Genomic DNA, 20,187 nt, shown 5'->3' with positions numbered 1-20,187 from the left:
CTCCCCATCCGGCAATGGGTCCATGCTGTCCCCTCGTTCCCCGATGGGGGAGGGGTGATGCGAGGGCTGAAGGGGAGGAGGGGGTGCTGCACCAATGCAGGTGAGGTTTGGACCCAACGGGTCCACTTGGTCTAGTATATTACTAAAACTCTCCGTTTGTTTGTGTTCATGTGTGTACCATGCCCTCTACACAGCCAAAATGGTACACAATAGTGCAACAATTTTAGGCCCACCTTACTCACCATTGTCCTGGGGACCGTTTAAAACAACTTTCATTCAAATTGGTGTTATATTTAGAAGGTTAGAGAGATTGTAAAATTTAAAAATTACCTTTTAAACCGATTTCATGATGATCTTCAGCGTGTGATGTCACAATGGGACCCGCACGAGTGTGAGCCAATGAGAGACGGGGGCTAGGGAGTCACGGCCAATAAACTGACTAACAAATGCGCTCCCCGCCCCCCCCCACCCCCCCTCATGCCTCGCACCTGACCTTCCTCCTGTGGCAAGAAGGCAAGGTGAGTCGCTCCCTCTCCCCTTTCCTCTCCCCCCGCACCCGGCCCCGGGGGAGACTCCAAGCAGGAGGCAGATGGTCGTCGGCTCCGTCTCCTCCAGCACCCGCTTCAACTGACGGCGTTAGTCCCCGCCCAGGCCCAGCGCTCTGCACCATTACCGGAATACAACCCCCACCGGGCAGCTTCTTCTCGTCCTCCTCCCCCCGTGTCTTCTCCACCGCCCGCTTCAACCGATGGCGTCGATGACTCCACAAAAATGGCGGCCGCTCCCCTTCCCCGCCGCCATGTTGCCTGCCGGGAGATGTTGTCCCGCCGGGCCCCAGCCGCCGCTCGCCGGCAATTATCACTGCCCTCACAGGGCACAGGTAAGTGGCTTTTGCCGCTAACAGGCCCACGCATCGGTTGGGTTGCTGCCGCCGTCACTGCCCCGGGGGACGTTCCCCACTGGCTAACGGGTGCAAAGATCAGTTGCAGTGTGGTAGAGGGAGGGTGGAGGGGTAGGGGCAGTGGGGTGGAAGGGGAGGGGGGAGTGGTGGAGGTGGGGGGAATGGAGGGGGTAGGGGGGGGAGTGGAGGGGTAGGGGCAGTGGGGGTGAAGGGGAGGGGGGGAGTGGAGGGGGAGGTGGTGAATGGAGGGGGTGGGGGGTAGGTGGGGAGGAGTGGGGTGGGGGAGGGGAGGGTGGATGGAGGGGTGGGGGGAAGGAGTGTGTGAGTGTGGGGAGGGAGGGGAGATGGAGTGGCTCATATAAGAATATAAAATATATTGTATCTCTTTCAATATATATTAATCTTTTGCAGGGGAGAGCGATGTGGGTGGTCTGACTGATGCCCGAGTTAAGGGACGGGTGGTGGTGGGGCGAGGGGTGTGGGGGGAGGGGAGTGGGGGGGAGGGAAGTATGGGAACGTGGGAAGTATAGGAACGTGGGGGTGGGGTGGGGGGGATGGAGTGTGTGAGTGGGGGGGAGGAGGCGGGGATAAGGGGGATTGAGTGGGGGGGGGGGTGCTACTCGTTTGTGGACAAAATTAGTTTGGGGTGCTACTCACCCAAACCGGTACATGATAGCGCCACAATTTTACACCCACCTTACTCACCATTCCCCCGTGCATGGTGTAGATCCACTTTTGTTACTTTTTAAAAACAATTTACCTTATAAACTTTATAAATGTGCTCCCTCCTCCCCCCTTTCGGAGGACCAGCAGGAGGACCGGCACCCGTCCCCGCATGCCCCACACCTGACCTTCCTCCCACAATGCAGCGCACGGAAGAAGCTTGGTAAGGTTCAGCGTGTGATGTCACAATGGGAGGGGGGGGGGGGCACGACCATTGAGGGAGGGGGGGGGCACGACCATTGAGGGAGGGGGCAGGGCCCACCAGAGGGGCGGGAGTGGCGGCCAATGGGGGGGGTGGGTAGAATTCTCTCATTTAAAAAACAGTTTAGCTTTAATAGTAAAAAAAAGTTTAGTTTATTTATTTCTTTCAAAAAATAATCATTCAATAGCGTTCGACGCCCGATTAGTCCGGGTCCCACGTGGGGGTAGCGCCGCCCATTTTTTTTAAAAAAGGCCTTCGGACCAGCTCGACCACCGATTGGTCCGGGTCCCACGTGGGGGGGAAAGGGAGAGGGAGTGGGCTAGGGGAGGGTTAGACCAATGTAGGAGAGGCTTTGGGTCCACGCCTCGCTCTGGCTGCAGCGCTGGCGGCAAGGGGCTGAGGTGAGTGGCACCCTCTTCCCCTTCCCTGTCCCCCCTCACCCGCCCACGGCCCCGGGACACTCTGCGCCCGGCAACGGGCTTCGCCAGTTGGAGAGGGTTTCCGGGCCCGCAGGATCGTCAGTTGGGGAGGTTTGCCCCAGGAGAGGCCCAAAGGAGAGATTTGGGCCCAACAGGTCCACTTGGTCCAGTATTTTATAAATGTCACATTTAAGTGAATGAAAGGTAGAAAGGGCTTTAGTTCTGTGATATCACTCATTTGCTTTATACTGGTGTTTATATGAGAGTTCATATTTCATATTATTTTACATCATTTTCTGAGACTGATTCTCTAAACTGCAAGTGCAATGTGCTGTAAATGTGGAGGAGAGGGAAGGCTTCCAGCGAGCATTGCCCTTTCCCTTTACTGCTGTTGCTACTTATTTTTCTAAGCCGAGTTGTCAGAAGCAAAAGTTGGCAAAGGGGTTCTGTCCTTCCAAAATCATGTTGAGGAAGTCTCAAAGCTCTAGATCAGGGGCATTCGCAAAGTCCATCAACCAGCACACCGCACCACCATACGGCACAGTGGCACAGCAGTTGAGCTGCTGCCTTACAGCGCCAGAGACCCAAGTTCGATCCTGACTACGGGTGCTGGCTGTACGAACTTTGTACGTATTCCTTTGTACATTTTCCCTGTGAGTACATGGGTTTTCTCCATGTGCTTTGGTTTACTCCCACATCCCAAAGACGTACAGTCTAGCTGGTTAATTTGCTTCTGTAAATTGTCCCTAGTTAGGATAGAACTAGTGAATGGGTGATCGCTGGTCGGCACGGACTCGGTGGGCCGAAGGGCCTGTTTCCACACTATATCTCTAAACTTAACTAAACTAAACCATGCGGTCACATTAAATATATAACCATTGATGTAGCCAAATCCTCTACATTTTTCACCAAATAGATTTTTAGTACAATAAAATCCAAACAGCTCCATTATTGTAGATATTTAATAAGTACCAAGTAAGAATTTCATTGATCTGCTTCAGGTTATGTGACAATAAAACATTCTTGGCACTCCCTCCTCGGAGGAGCAGGCTATGTGGAGTTAGGCTCTATGTCTGAAAAGCTAATCCAAAGAGAGTCTTGCCAATTGAGTTTATCTTGCATATTGCTATTAATCTTCAATTTTTTTGAATGAGATATTTTGCATTGTACTACCGGTTGCCCGCAGCGCAGGGTTCTAATGCTGACAAAAATGAGGACTTGGAAAAGCCACAAGATGCACGATAAAGAGACACTTATAGCTCAACAGCTGTGGTTTCTGTATCGCTGTTCTTAGTAATCAAATATCACAAGCAAATTATCCCCAAAGTTTTGCTTCCTGTGAGAGCACTTAACCAAGGGCAGTGTGAACCTTTTAGTCCAGCTTCAAATGGCTTTTCCCCAAGTTTTACTTCTCGTGGTTTGTGGGCAGGAGAAGGAGCTAGTGGTAGTAATGCATGCAAAAACATAAATGGTGCCAAGTTTCTTGATGCTGTTTAGTTTCGGGATACAAGAAACAGGCCCTTCAGCCCACCAAATCCCCGCCGACTAGCGATCACCTGTACACTAGTTGTATCCTACACATGAGGGACAATTTACTGTTTCGTTCACCACAGCTGCTGCCTGATATGCTCTCTAACAATTTATGGTTTAGTTTCAGGTTGGCAGTAGTTTTTTTTTATTATTATTTTTTGTAGCATTTTGGTATAACTAATCAGCTTGTTAGATCATAACAACATGCTAAATGGCAATCTTTCTCTGAGGAATGTCTCCAGTCTAAAGCACTGTACTAAAACCCAGAAGTTGATATTATTAATTCTTACAATATTAATCCACATCACACATGAAACCAAATTCTTAGATTTGGGTTCAATAAAATCCAGCCGATACTAACTTTTGCGAGTTATTAATAATGAATTCACAGTTCAATGTTTCTAAAAAAAATCTCACCATAAATCACTGATTAATGTACACCAGTCGGAATTTCTGGATGAAGAAAAAGAACACAAAGTGCTGGAGTAACTCAGCGGGTCAGGCATAATTTCTGGAGAACATGGATAGGAGGCGTTTTGGGTCGGTACCCTTCTTCAGGATGCACAGTCTTTTACCCAGAATAGGGGAAAACCAGAGGGCATAAGTTCTTCTGCAAAGACTAATGTGCGGGGGGGGAAGAAAGCCGGGAGAGAGGAGAGACAGGACAAAGCGTGGCAGGTAATAGCTGAACACAGGAAAGGGCGGTTTTTGATAGGCAGATGGTTGATACAAAGCCAGAGATTATATCGGAAATATCTAGATGCCTTTGCAAGATTGTAGGTATGCAAATTCAGTAGGCTTATGTGATCAATCATCATATCTTGGTGTTTAATGTATCAAAAACATGACTATGATAAAGCTAAAATTCAGCTTAAGGCTGAGGAGCACGCCTGGAACGTAGTCAGCAGATCATAAATCTATCATCGAGTCATACAGCACGAACCCAGGCCGTTCAGCTCAACTTGTCCTGGCCAAAAAGGAGCCCACTTCTAAACTCATCCCTTTTGCCTGCATTTGGCCCAAGTCTAATAAAGACTGCATGGTGGCGCTGCAGTACAGTTGCTGCCTTACAGCAACAGAAAACCGGGTTCAATCCTGACTACAGGTGCTGCCTGTTTGTACGTTCTCCCTGTGACCGTGTGGGTTTTCTCTGGTACTCCAGTTTCCCCCCACATTCGAAAAGACAAACAGGTTTACAAGTTAATTGGCTTCTGTAAATTGTTCCCAGTGTATAGGATAGTGCTAGTATATAGGGTGATCGCTGATCGGTGCAGACTCGGTGGGTCGAAAGGCCCTGGTCCCACCATGTATCTCTAAAGTATCCCTCTAAACTTTTCCTGGCAATTCTACCTGTCCAAATGTCTTTTAAATGTTATTGTTGTACCTACCTCAACTACCTCCTCTGACAGCTTGTTCCATATACCCACCACCCTCTGAGTGAAAAAGTTCCCCTTCAGGATCATATTAAATCTTGCCCCTCTCACCTTAGGTTTAAGGTAGCGTAAGGTATAAATGATTCCCCTTTAAAAAAACTGTGCATTCACCCTATCTATTCTGCTTCTTATTTTATAGACCTCTGTAAAATCCCCCTTCAGCCCCATGTGCTCCAAGGAATAAAGTCCTAGCCTGCCCCATCTTTTCCTATAGCTCAGGCCCTAAATTTCTGGCAACAACCTCGTAAATATCTTTTGCATTCTTTCCAGATTAATGATGATAACATTAAACAGGGTGTAACCATAGATAAAAATAGGTGGCTCATTTAAACTACTTAACTGCTTCATCAATTCCACAGGCACCACAGAGATATGAGGGAGCACTTTAGCCTAGATTTTCCATTTAACAGCACACCACACATATCCCGTTAATGTCCACAACACAGTTGCTTTCCATTAGCAGAAAGACCAAATTTTAACCCTGAGGTTTTGCTTTTAAAGTTTTCTGCTGCCTGAACAATTCCTGCAGTAATGCAGAAATGTTAGCTAAGTCCCGACTATTTTTTTTTTCTTACAGAATGCTTAGACGCAGTTCAGTTTAGTGTATTGTCATGTGTGCCAAGGTACAATGAAAAGCTTTTGTTGTGTGCTACCCAGTCAGCAGAAAGACAATACATGATTACAATCGATCCATTTACAGTGTATCGATACATGATAAGGGAATAACGTTTAGTGCAAGGTAAAGACAGCAAAGTCCAATCAAGGATAGTCCAAGAGTCACCAGAGTTAGATAGTAGTTCAGCATAGCTCTCTGGGTGTTGTAGGATGATGCAGTTGCTTGATAACAGCTGGGAAGAAACTGTCCCTGAATCTGGTGGTGTGCGTTTTCACACTTCTATATCTTTTGCCTGATGAGAGAGGGGAGAAGAGGGAGTGGCCAGGGTGCGACTCGTCTCCTAGGGAGGGAGGGGGGTGGAAGGGGGGGGGGGAAGGAGGGGGAGGAGGATAAGGGGGGTTGAGGGGATGGAGTGGGGGGGAGACGGGGGAGGGAGGGGAGGAGGGGGGAGGGGAGAAAGGGGAGGGGGGAGAGGGTGCTGCACCAATGCAGAAGAGGTTGGGCCCAACGGGTCCACTTGGTCTAGTGAATCTATAAAAAGCGCTTGGATCCTACTATTATATCTGCCTCCAGCACCACCCCTGGTAGTTCATAAATTCTTATTGGACTATTTATTTCAATCAACCCCTTAAATTAATAAGACATTGCCCAGAGAACAGGGCTGACTTCATCTTTGAAAATTGTTCAAAATGGCATTGATGATGGTTGGAGAGGTACAGTGAATATACATTGATTCAAAATATTACACAGGAATTGACTCTGCATCTCTTCAGTTTCTATGATCAGCTACCTAGCAGGCATCCCATCAAACTTATAGAACATAGAACAGCACAGTACAGAATCGGGCCCTTCGGCCCACAAGGTTTATGCCGAACATGATGCCAAGTTAAACTGATCTCATCTCCCTGTACATAATCCATATCCCTCTATTCCCTGCACTCTATTCCCTGCACTTCCATGTGCCTATTTAAACAATAAACAAACTCCTCAGCCCCCTGGACACCATCTCCCAATCATTCACAGTTGACAAATGCACCACTTTCCTTTTATTCTTCCAAAGCAAAATAGACAGCATCTACAGCACCTTAACCATCAACGCACCTGCTCCCCCTCAAACCACCTGCCCCCCCTTATCCTGTCAACCCCTGCCTCAGTTCTCCCCAGTCTCCACCACCGACCTCTCTGACCTCTTCACAGGAATAAAAACTGCCACCTGCTCTCTGGACCCCATCCCCTCCAGCTTTGTCAAGGCCTGCCTTCCTGCTCTCTCTCCACTTATCACTGCAACAATAAACTCCTCCCTGTCCACTGGCATCGTCCCGCCATCCCTCAAAATCGCTGCTGTCACCCCCATTCTGAAAAAACCTGGTCTCAACCCTGGCACCCCAAACAACTTCAGGCCAATCTCCAACCTACCCTTTCTGTCCAAAGTTTTGGAACGTGCTGTAGCTTCTCAACTCAAATACCACCTCTCTACCAATAACCTGTATGAAACTTTCCAATCCGGATTCCGCTCCAACCACAGTACTGAAACTGCGCTCCTCAAAATCACAAACGACCTTTTCCTCTCCTCCGACGCTGGCAACCTCAACATCCTCATCCTACTTGACCTCAGCGCCGCCTTTGACACCATAAATCACTCCATTCTCCTCACCCGACTTGAAACCTCCTTTAACATCACCGGCACAGCCCTATCCTGGTTCAAATCTTACCTCTCTGACAGGCACCAGTTCATCTCCATTAACAACTGTATTCCCCCACCGCTCCCCTCCCCAAAGGTGTCCCCCAAGGCTCAGTCCTTGGCCCCCTCCTCTTCATCCTCTACCTGTTCCCCCTTGGTCAATTAATCCGCCGTCATGGTCTCAACTTCCACTGCTTCGCCGATGATATCCAGCTCCTCATCTCCACCAAGTCAATCTCCACCACCACACACTCTACACTGACAAACTGCATCACTGAAATAAAATCTTGGCTTCAATCAAATTTCCTCAAACTCAACTGCAACAAATCTGAAATCATCATCATTGGTCCAATAACGCTCACCAAATCCACCCAAAACTTCATCCTCAATATTGATGGTCTCCCAGTATCCACCTCCCCTCACATCCGGAATCTTGGAATCATCTTTGATCAAACCCTCTCCTTCGACAAACACATCAAACACATCACAAAGACAGCCTTCTTCCACCTCAAAAACATTGCCCGTCTCCGTCCATCCCTCTCCTCCACAGCTGCAGAAACCCTCATCCACGCCTTCATCACCTCCCGTCTGGACTACTGCAACAGCCTCAAAAATCATCAGTAAACTTCAATACATTCAAAACTCCGCTGCCCATCTACTCACCCACTCCCCGATCCGTGACCATATCACCCCCGTCCTTTACAAACTCCACTGGCTCCCCATCCCCCAGAGAATCCAGTACAAAATCCTCCTCATTACCTACAAAGCCCTCCATAACCTGGCCCCATCCTACCTGACTGACCTCCTCCACAGGCACACTCCCACCTGCACCCTCCGCTCTGCTGCTGCCAATCTCCTGTCCCCCCCCATCCGGACCAAACTCAGATCCTGGGGGGACAGGGCTTTCTCCATCGCTGCTCCCACCCTATGGAACTCACTACCCCAAACCGTCAGAGACTCCTCCTCACTCACCACATTCAAAACATCACTGAAGTCTCACCTGTTCAGCACTGCCTTCAACCACTGACCGTCACCTCACCTTCTGTCTCCTTTTTCTGTTCGTTTACTTATTTATCTATTTATTCACTTCTCTATGTTCTAGTAATCCCTATAAAGCGTCTTTGAGTGTTTGAAAAGCGCTATATAAATGTAATGCATTATTATTATTATTATTATTTAATGACATTTAGACTTTAGAGACAAATTCCGTACAGACAGCAGCTATAGTCAGGATCGAACCCGGTCTCTCGTGCTGTATGGCAGCATCTCTCCCGCTGTGCCACCGTGCTACCCTGTGTGCCCGTTGCTGTATTTGTATCATTTAAATGCATCTTTTTTTTAGTTTAGTTTAGAGATACAGTGCGGAAACGGGCCCTTCGGCCCCCCGAGCCTGTGCTGACCAGCGATCCCCATACACTAGCACAAAGCCAATTAACAAACAAAACTGTACGTCTTTGGAGTGAAGGAGGAAACTGGGCACCTTCAGAAAACCGACATGGTCAAGGAGAGCACATACAAATTCTGTACAGACAACAGCTGTAGTCAGGATTGAACCGGGGTCTCGGCACTGTAAAGCAGCAACTCTACCCCTGCACCACCGTGCCCATCTAAAGGCATCTGTCCCAGCTGTGCCTACCAAAAGGCATCTTTATCTGTGATATATTCCCAATGCTTAAACTGCAGCACCATTAAAAGATGCAAGAACATTATTTTGCTGACCAATCTAATGCTGTTCTGAATGAATAAGACATATTGAAAATCTGGCCACAGATCAGGTAACTTCATGATTATTTATAGCTTCCAAGTCAGCCTTGACCTCAGTCAAAGAGCGAACCTAATGGGGAGATTGAAAAATCTCTGCAGCGTGGAAATACTGACAAAAGCAGTTTTTAAAAATGGAAGTGACAGCAAAGAAGCTGAGAAATTCACCTGCTTTTGGAGATTTATAATTGACGGCCTTAGGGAAGGCTGAAGGGCAAAGGTGGGGGAGAAGAAAAGGGGCCTATGGGAAGGTTTAAAGTAAGCTTAAAAGAAAGTGATTGAGCTGACCCATTTCCTGGCTCCGTACCCCTGCCAGTGCTTCTGGTATTCTCTCAATCGGATGGGAACAGCGTGCATAAGAAAAGCAGAAATTGTTCAATAAAACTAAAAGCTGGAAAGAGTGGAGGGAAGATTTACGAGGATGCTGCCAGGACTGAAGTGGATGATTTATCGGGAGAGGTTGGGCGTAGATTTTATTCCTTGGAGTACAGGAGGCTCAAGGCTGATCTTATAGAGGTGTACAAGTTCATGAGGAAAATAGATAGGGTGGATGCACATTTTTACCTAGGATAGGAAACTCAAATCCAGAGGACATGGGTTTAAGGTGAGAGGCGTAAAGTGTAGATGGAGTTAATGGTGGGGAGTCTGGTCTGTGTGATGGACTGGGCTACCCCCACAACTTTCTGAAATTTCTTGTGGTCTTGTGCAGAGCTGTTCCCAAACCAGCTTGACACTAAACTTTCTATGGTGCATCTGTAGAAGTTTGTAATAGAGTTATAGAGTCATACAGCATGGAAACAGGCCCTTCGGCCCAACTTGCCCACACCAGCCAACATGTCCCAGCTACACTAGCCCAACCTGCCCACATTTGGTCCATATCTCCCCAAACCTGTCCTATCCATGTACCTGTCTAACTATTTCTTAAATGCCTCAACTACCTCCTTTGGCAGCTTGTTCCGTACACCCACTGCCCTTTGTGTGAAAAAGTCACCCTTCAGATTCTTATTAAAGTCTATTAAATGACATGTCACATTTCCTCAGGCTTTTCAGGAAGTAGAAGCATTCCTTCTCTCCAGAGACACCTTTTTGACTGTTGCATCAATGTGATCGGTCTATGACGGATCATAGGTAGTATTAAAGCCTAGAACTTGAAATTCAACAATTTCCACTTTGGCACCATTGATGCTGATTGGGGCACATACTCCATCATGCTTGCTGAAATCGATAACTTGCTGCATAATCTTGCTGACACTAAGCAAGAGGTTATTGTCCTGACAACATTACTAGGTTCAATATCTCCCTCCTGTACTCTGTATCATTATTGTTCGTGATCCAGCCCACCACAGTCGTGTCATCTGCAACCATATAGATAATATAACAGGTATGCTGGAGTAACTCAGCAGGACAGGCAGCATCTCTGGAGAGAAAGAATGGTTCCTTCCTTCTCATTCCTTCTCTCCAGAGACGCTGTCAGTCCCGCAGAATTAATCTGGCATTTTGTGTCTACCTTGTAGGCAGTTCTTTCCTACACATAGATAATATAACATATTGTTTAATAATAAGCGGTGAGAAAAAACCCCCATCATCAATAGGAAATGAAGGGGAGTGTTGACTGGCAAAATATTGAGAAAATATACACATAAAAACAATGCTGTGAGAATCATTTTAGGGTTTTTTTCCTCTAGTAGGATGTTGTTAGCCTTATGACTAAATCTACTGTCGACAACTAAGCTGTCAGGATTATGATTGACATAGCACCACAGGCATATATTAAAAACTTTAACTTTTTTTGTAAATGCCAGGCCAGAAAGACAGTGGTTGTAGTCATCCCTGATGCACCAGTATCAGTATCTGTCAAAGCTCCACACACACACTGTTTTACTTCAGACTCTCTTCACACAGATAACGTTGTCCCTTTAGTACACAATCTCAAGTCAAGAGAAAGCCACTTATTGCTGAATCAAGGTTATTGGAGAATAAATCATGCCAGAGGCAGCGTCTGATTTTCCGATTCGCAACATGTAATTTATTCACCATTTATTTCCTCCCAGGGACCGGTGAATCAAACTCCAGAGATATGGCCAATGTCGTGCTACAAAATATGCAATAATGCCCGTGCCTTCAGAAAGTGCCAGATGCTCTCCACTTCCTCATCACCGTTTTCCAATGTACTGCTGGTCATTTCTGACTCTCAAGACCTCTCAGTCTCCCAGACCCAAGACTTTCACAGGCAGAACATGTGTCAGGTTCCAGGCAGAGAAACAACTACGTGGCCTGTGACCTGTAGAAAGCATTCATCGAAATGTATCGCAGCATGATTTGATAACAGCTCCATCCGAGACCACAAGAAATTGCAGAGAATTGTAGACGCAGCCCAGACCATCACACAAACCAACCTCCCTTCCATTGACTCCATCTACACCACTCTGCCTCGGCAAGGCTACCAGCATAATCAAAGACGATTCTCACCCCGATCACTTCCTCTTCTCCCCTCTCCCATCAGGCAAGAGAGATATAGAAGTGTGAAAACGCACACCTCCAGATTCAGGGACAGTTTCTTCCCAGCTGTTATCAGGCAACTGAACTATCAACAGCTAGAGAGTGGTCCTGAGCTACTATCTACCTCATTGGAGATCCTTGGACTATCTTTAATCGGATTTTACTGGACTTTGTCTTGCACTATATGTTATTCCTTTTGTCCTGCATCTGTGGATGGCTTGATTGTAATCATATATAGTCTTTCCGCTGACTGGAAAGCACACAACAAACAGCTTTTTGCTGTACCTCAGTACATGTGACAATACACTGAACTAAACTAATGGTCTTATGAACATGAAAGAAAACTCATAAGTATATAAAAGCTATCTAATAACAAACTGAGGCCCTGAATAACTCTAAGCCCTTTCGAACTGTGGTGAAAGAATCGTTTTCAACAACTCTGATCTAAATGTAAAAATTCAACTGTGGTGTCAAAATTCAGATTAGACTTTCAAACACCCCAAGTGTGTCAATGGGCAGGCTGTGGACAGTGGGAATATTTAAATTGGGACGTATGATTATCAGTGCTTAAGGGATTGTTTTAGCAGACACAAGTTGGCCTATAGAGGGTTATGGTGGAATCTCAATCACAATCACAATCACAATCACAATAATACCTTATTAGCCAAGTATGTTTTGCAACATATGAGGAACATTTTCCATACAGCCATAAACAATAAAGAGCAACAGGACACACAAAATACATTTTAACATGAACATCCACCACAGTGACTCCTCCACATTCCTCACTGTGATGGAAGGTGAAAAAAAGTTCAATCTCTCCCTTCTTTGTCCTCCAGCGGTCGGGGGTCTCTAACCTTCCGTTGACGGGACAATCTTGACTCCCGCAGCCAGTGGTGGGCCTTCCTCGTCGAGGCTACAGAATCTGTCAAGATGGTGATCCTTGTTGAGGGAAAAATCATTTGTATTTAAGTTCAGCATTATTCATCCTCTAGATGTGGGAAGCTGAAGAAGGCAGCATTGTAAGATTTGTGATATCTCAAAACATCGCAGGCAGAAAAGCCAAACCTCCATTAAGGATCTATACATAAACTGGAAAGGTTTGGAACCTTCATCCACAAATCACTTTTGAAGCAAAGTTGGTTGTGAACTTTTAATCTGTGATTGTTACCTAAAGGTGTTCAGGGTTACGGATCATACACAGTTTGTCAGAGCAGAATTACACATCATGCATGATCTCCTTGAATGCTGGAACAAACTCGAGGGGCCAAATTGCTTACTTCCACTCTGAATTTCTTACTCTCGATGTGTGGTGCAGCTGGTAAAGCTGCTGCCTCACAGCATCAGAGACCCATATGGATTCCGACCACGGATGCTGTCTGCACGGAGTTTACACGTTCTCCCTGTGACCGCGTGGGTTTTCTCTGGCTGCTCCGGTTTCCTCCCACATCCCAAGCATGTGTAGGTTTGTAGGTTAATTGCCCTCTGTAAATCAAATTGGCCCGAACGTGTCAGGTGTAGATGGGAAATTCGGAATCACATAAAACTAGTGTGAACGGGTGATCGATGGTCAGCTTGGATGATGGGCCGAAGGGCCTGTTTCCATGCTCCATCTCTGAACATCTAAACATCTTAAATTTTTGTTCCCACATTCATGGTTACATCTTCAGACACCCATTGGCCTATTTACTCCAACATGTTTCAATTTGTAATCAAAATGTTGTTAGTTTTACAGAATGAAGAGATAATCCAACGCAACATGTATTTGCTTCTGGTTCATTTTATGTCACCACCTGTTTGTACTTACAACTCATAGAAAACCATTCTAAGCGGGAAAAAATGGTACTCTAAATCTTTCTTATTTAATTTTGTATAAAAGAAACATTAGATACGAATTTGAGCTTCATTTTCTGAGGTATAATTAGTCATGGGGGGACAGCATACTGCCCTAACCAGGTGTCAGAAGCAACCTGCAGTGCCAACAAGGCAACCTGTCGGGAAGAAAAGCTTCTCCTTTTCATCTGCTTCTGCCCTTCATAACACAGTTGGGAGGTTTTCCATTTACAACTTAACATCTGACAACTCTTTATAAATCACTCAAATGCTCTCCCAAAGCAGTCAATCTCCTTGAGGAACTCGCACATCAAATATTTTGATTGATCAAATCAAAAACACTCTTGGCAATCTGAAGAGTAACTGTTAATCACAAATTCTAGCCTATTGTCATAAACTGGCAAATAGCTTTCATCCTCCACATTCAGTAGGAAGAAAAGTGACTTGATTATCTAGCAGTTAACAGATTTATAGGGACATAAAAACATAGGACATAGTACAGCACGGGAACAAGCCCTTCAGCCTGCAATGTCCGTGCCCTGTGACAGTGTGGATTTTCTCTGGGTGCTCCCACACTCCAAAGGTGTGCAGGTTTGTAGGTTAATTGGCTTCTACAAATTGTAAATTGTCCTTAATGTGTAGGATAGTTCTAGTGCACAGGGTAATCCCTGGTCGGCGTGGACTCGTTGGGTCGAAGGGTCTGTTTTTTGCGCAGTATCTCTAAAGCCTAAAGTCCAACTTGATGCCAAGTTAGACTAATCTCTACCTGCACATGATCCATATCCATCCATTCTCTGCATATCCGTGTGCCTATCTCAAAGCTTAAATGTCACTGTCGTAACTGTCTCCACCACCATCCCTGGCAGCGTATTCCAGACACCCATCACTCTATGTAAAACAAGCTTGCCCACTTCTTTAAACTTTGCCCTTCTCACCTTAAAGATGTATCCTCTCGTCTTTGACATTTAAAACAGAAAAGTTTACATTGTAAAAATGTTTGTAGAGGGGAATTGCAATTCCCAAGCAACTCGTTTGATTCAGCAATGTGCAACTGAAGATTGCTTTTTTTTATCTTACAAGTGAAGCTTGCTAATAACCATGTACAGGTGTGGTTTATATCACTCCAGTAGTGTACTGGGTACTTTTGGGAATGTGTCACTCCTTTGTCCCTGACTGTTTCCACATCAGGGGAACTTTGGGCTAATATCATTCCCCTGCAATGTTTCTTTAAGATTATTACAAGGGAATTTGGACACTTTCGCCCTGAGAAAGACAACTGCTGGCCATATCTGGGATAAGACCATAAGACATATGCGCAGAATTAGGTCTACCGCTGCGATACTATTAAAAACAACTGCTGCTGAAATTGAATGAACCAAAGGCAAATTATTAACTGTAATTGATAAAGAACAACAAAGATCAGTCAATACTAAAATATTTCCACGATCTGCATATGTAACGTGGATGATAACTAGGAATGCCCTGTTGCACTTTCTTTTGAGTTTGCCGTGAAAAACTGCCCTCTCCCCCTGTACTAAATTCCCACACCACTAAATTCTAATTTTCCATTTTATATTCCAATTCAAAATCGATTACTCAAAATTGATTACTTTTCCAAGTGACATACTCAAACTCTGCAAAGTCATTCTGAACATCTAAGGTGAAAGGCACTTAATGAGTAGTAAACAACTCCTGTCTGTACTTCTTTCTTGCTAAGTTTCTTCATTCTCTTTTTCTCTTCCCTCCCCTTCTCATCAGATGTTATACTATATATTGAGGTTTGAACATGTGATTGGTGCACAGAATTCCACAGAGTATGGAGCTGTGGATATACCTCAATGTTTTATCATATCTTAACATCTTGAACATAGAATACACACACAAACATATATAGCATATTGGGACTAGTGTAGATTAGACAGGATCGCATGGGATCCAAGGAGAGATAGCTGAATGGCTAGAAAATTGGGATTGAATTGCTTCCTTCCATGAAACATTTAGACAGGTACATGGATAGGATAGGTTTAGAGGGATATGGGCCAAGAGCAGGCAGGTAGAATTAGTTTAGATGCTGCATATTGGTCGACATTTAAAGTTGGGCCAAAGAGCCTTTTTCCATGCTGTGTGACTCTATACAGATGCTGGAATGCTGACCAAAACACAAAGTGCTGGAGTAACTCTGTGCGTCAGGTGGCATCTGTTGAGGGAATGCACAGGCGATGTTTCAGCCAGGACCGTTCTTTACAATTGTTTTACAGTGCCCTCCATAATGTTTGGGACAAAGACCCATCATTTATTTATTTGCCTCTGTACTCCACAATTTGACAATAGACAATAGGTGCAGGAGTAGGCCATTCGGCCCTTTGAGCCAGCACCGCCATTCACCGTGATCATGGCTGATCGTGCACAATCAGTACCCCGTTCCTGCCTTCTCCCCATAATCCCCTGACTCCGCTATCATTAAGAGCACTATCTAACTCTCTCTTGAAAGCATCCAGAGAATTGGCCTCCACTGCCTTCTGAGCCAGAGAATTCCACAGCTTCACAACTTTCTGAGTGAAAAAGTTCTTCCTCATTTCCGTTCTAAATGGCCTACCCCTTATTCTTAAACTGTGGCCCCTGGTTAGGGACTCCCCAAACATCGGGAACATGTTTCCTGCCTCTAGCATGTCCAATCCTTTAATAAACTTATATGTTTCAATAACATCCTCTCTCATCCTTCTAAATTCCAGAGTATATAAGCCCAGTCGCTCCAGTCTTTCAAGAGATAGCCATTCAGCTATCTCTTCTTGAGATTTGTAATAGAAATAATCACATGGTTAAAGTGCACATTGTCAGACTTTATTAAAGGCCATTTTTATACATTTTGGCTTCACCATGTAGAAATTACAGCTGTGTTTATACATAGTCGTCATCCCCCCCATTTCAGGGCACCATAATGTTTGGGACACATGGCTTCACAGACATTTGTAAATGCTCAGGTGTGTTTAATTGCCTCCCGAATGCAGGTACAAGAGAGCTCTCAGCACCTAGTCTTTCCTCCAGTCTTTCCATCACCTTTGGAAACTTTTATTGTTGTTTATCAACATGAAGACCAAAGTTGGGCCAATGAAAGTCAAAGAAGCCATTATGAGACTGAGAAACAAGAATAAAACTGTTAGAGACATCAGCCAAACCTTAGGCTTACCAAAATCAACTGTTTGGAACATCATTAAGAAGAAAGAGAGCACTGATGAGCTTACTAATCGCAAAGGGACTGGCAGGCCAAGGAAGACCTCCACAGATGTTGACAGAGTTATTCTCTCTATAATAAAGAAAAATCCCCAAACACCTGTGCGACAGATCAGAAACACTCTTCAGGAATCAGGTGTGGGTTAGTCAATGACTGCTATCCGCAGAAGACTTCATGAACAGAAATATGGAGGCAACACTGCAAGATGCAAACCACTGGTTAGCCGCAAAAATAGGATGGCCAGGTTACAGTTTGCCAAGAAGTACTTAAAAGAGCAACCACAGTTCGGGAAAAAGGTCTTGTGGACAGATGAGACGAAGATTAACGTATAGCAGAGTGATGGCAAGAGCAAAGTATGGAGGAGAGAAGGAACTGCCCAAGATCCAAAGCATACCAGCTCATCTGTGAAACACGGTGGTGGGGGTGTTATGGCCTGGGTATATATGGCTGCTGAAGGTATTGGGTCACTTATCTTCATTGCTGATGGTCATAGCATAATGAACTCTGAAGTGCATAGACACATCCGATCTGCTCAAGTTCAAACAAATGCCTCAAAACATTGGCCGGCGATTCATTCTACAGCAAAACAATGATCCCAAACATACTGCTAAAACAACAAAGGAGTTTCTCAAAGCTAAAAAATGTTCAATTCTTGAGTGGCCAAATAAATCACCCGATCTGAACCCAATTGAGCATGCCTTTTTTATGCTGAAGAGAAAACTGAAGGGGACTAGCCCCCAAAACAAACATAAGCTAAAGATGGCTGCAATACAGGTCTGGCAGAGCATTACCAGAGAAGACACCCAGCAACTGGTGATGTCCATGAATCGCAGACTTCAAGCAGTCATTGCATGCAAAGGATATGCAACAAAATACTAAACATGACTGTGTCCCAAACATTCTGGTGCTCTGAAATGGGGGGACTATGTATAAACACTGCTGTCATTTCTTCATGGTGAAACCAAAATGTATAAAAATGGCCTTTATTAAAATCTGACAATGTGCACTTTAACCACATGTGATTTTTTTCTATTACAAATCTCAAATTGTGGATACAGAGGCAAATAAATAAATGATGGGTCTTTGTCCCAAACATTATGGAAGGCACTGTATTTACATTGATATGGCAAAGTAGCCAACCAATGATTGCACTGTTATAAATGTTGAGATAGGAAAGATAGGAATTATTTTATATTTTCTACAATGCCCTTTACAATCCTTAAGATATCCCAGGGTTGCAAAGTGGTGAAGGGCATTTGATTTTGCAGTTGTGTTATTTTCTGTGCATCATAAGATGCACCTTTGCCATTTTTCTTACACACTTATTTCAAATTAGTGTCACTGCAGTGCTATGAATTTTATTCTAGAATCCCAAATCACTTATGCATCATTATGGAATAATGTGTTCTGGTAATCACAGTCTCGAAATGGCGTGCTGGTGAATTGCAAAGCCAATGAATTAATCTGTCACAGTCAACATCAGAAATTATAGATGTGCAGACGAGCAGAACATTAAGAGAGAAATAACGACATGCAGATGCAGGTTTACAACAAAAATCACAGAGTGCTGGAGTAACTCAGTAGGCCAGGCAGCATCTCTCGAGAACCCTGATAAGTAATGTTTTGGTTCGGGACCCAACCCAAAACGCCACCTATCCATGTCCTCCAGAGAAGTCGCCTGACCCGCTGAGCAAAACATTGCCAAATGTAAGTACAATCCCTGGTTAAGTACATATTACACAGAAATAGCCCACTGAGTCTCCATGCAAGTCAGCATTAGGCCATTCAGCCCACCAAGTCTAGTCCGCTATTCAATCATGGCTGATCTATCTCTCCTAACTCTATTCTCCTTCTCCTCATAGCCAATGACACTCTTACTAATCGAGAATCTATCTATCTCTGCCTTAAAAATATCTATTGACTTGGCCTCCACAGCCTTCTGTGGCAAAGAATTCCACAGATTCACCACCCTCTGATTCAAGAAATTCCACCTCATGTCCTTCCTAAAGGACTGTGCTTTAATTCTGAGCCCATGACCTCTAGTCCTAGACTCTCCCACTAGTGGAAACATCCGCTCTAAGTCTTTTACTATGCTGTACGTTTCAATGAGGTCCCCCCCTCATTCTTCAAAACTCCATTACAGGCCCAGTGCTGTCAAACACTCATCATATGTTAACCCACTCATTCCTGGGATCATTCTTGTAAACCTCTTCTGGACCCTCTCTAGAGCCAGCACTTCCTTCCTCAGATATGGTGCTCAAATATAGATATGGTCCTTTTCCTCGCCCAGCCACCTCAACCTTCGTGCTTTGGGGGTGCTTCCTACAACTGACCTTGATGGCGCGGAAGGTAAGACCACCCCCGGTTCTTCCTACTGTCCTTGGTCCAGCGTCCGCCGTCGTCGCCGCCTCCCTCCACCTCCTCTCCGGTTCCTGGTCTTTGGGGGCGAGGAGGGGCCGGGCAGGGCAGCTTCCCTCTCCCGGTTCTGCGACGGGCGGGTGAGCCAGGACTACAGTCGGGGTATGGCCGCGACTCGCCTAAACCTTCTACCGCGGCGCATGGTGAGAAACTGTGACATTTTCTGAATTTGTGCTGCTCTTCGTTGTTTTTGTTTTGTCCATTTCCAATCAAATGAACATCATTCAAATGCTTCCTGTATTCTTGTGCTTAGTTTCAGGAACAGGAGTTGGTGGCCAAGCTTCTCATTGTACTTGGACAGTGCCCATCATTAAGAGCTCAAGTTTTTGCCAATCTTCTCTCAGGAATTAATCATTTCATAGATTATCTCTGGCAGACAAATCAGGTACTGAATTCAAATTATTCTTGTGGTTCACGAAACAGTTATCTTATAATCTATTTGACAGCCAGATCCAATATACTTGATTTAATTCCAATTTCTCCTTTGACAGAAATATTCCCATGCAGTAATTCACCCATGGGGTAGAAAGTAACTGCACAGTCCGATTATTTTTTTATTGTTCAGCTCCAGCAGGTTTTGTGTGGATGGGATGCAGAGAATTCAATACTCGTCTACTTCCTCAGAAAATAGGCTGCGGGGCATTTTGACTCACTGTCAACTCATCTCCATTTATCCTAAATTAGACACAAAAAGCTGGAGTAGCTCAGCGGGACAGGCAGCATCTCTGGAGAGAAGGAATGGGTGATGTTTTGGGTTGAGACCCTTCTTCAGACTGGTTAGGGATAAGGGAAATGAGAGATATAGATGTGGAGAGACAAAGAATAATAAATGAGAGATATGCAAAAAGTAACGATGATGAAGGAAATAGGCCATTATAAGCTGTTTGTAGGGTGAAAATGAGAAGCCTGTGCGCCTTGGGTGGGGGAGGGATAGAGAGA

The 20,187-nt window shown here is 45.1% G+C and overlaps 1 protein-coding gene across 1 annotated transcript in view; it reads left to right on the top strand.

The window, feature by feature from the left end:
* The window catches only part of mei4 (meiosis-specific, MEI4 homolog (S. cerevisiae)), a 112,246-nt gene that overhangs the window by 67,153 nt on the left and 24,906 nt on the right, over positions 1-20,187 (top strand). Inside the window, exon 4 of the mRNA XM_078405970.1 lies at positions 19,502-19,633. Coding sequence (XP_078262096.1) covers positions 19,502-19,633 — 132 coding nt within the window. The remainder of the gene's footprint in view (positions 1-19,501; positions 19,634-20,187) is intronic.

Source organism: Rhinoraja longicauda, chromosome 9 (assembly GCF_053455715.1).
Source record: "Rhinoraja longicauda isolate Sanriku21f chromosome 9, sRhiLon1.1, whole genome shotgun sequence".
NCBI classification, from domain to species: Eukaryota; Metazoa; Chordata; class Chondrichthyes; order Rajiformes; family Arhynchobatidae; genus Rhinoraja; species Rhinoraja longicauda.
This window is presented reverse-complemented; position numbering and strand designations above follow the sequence as displayed.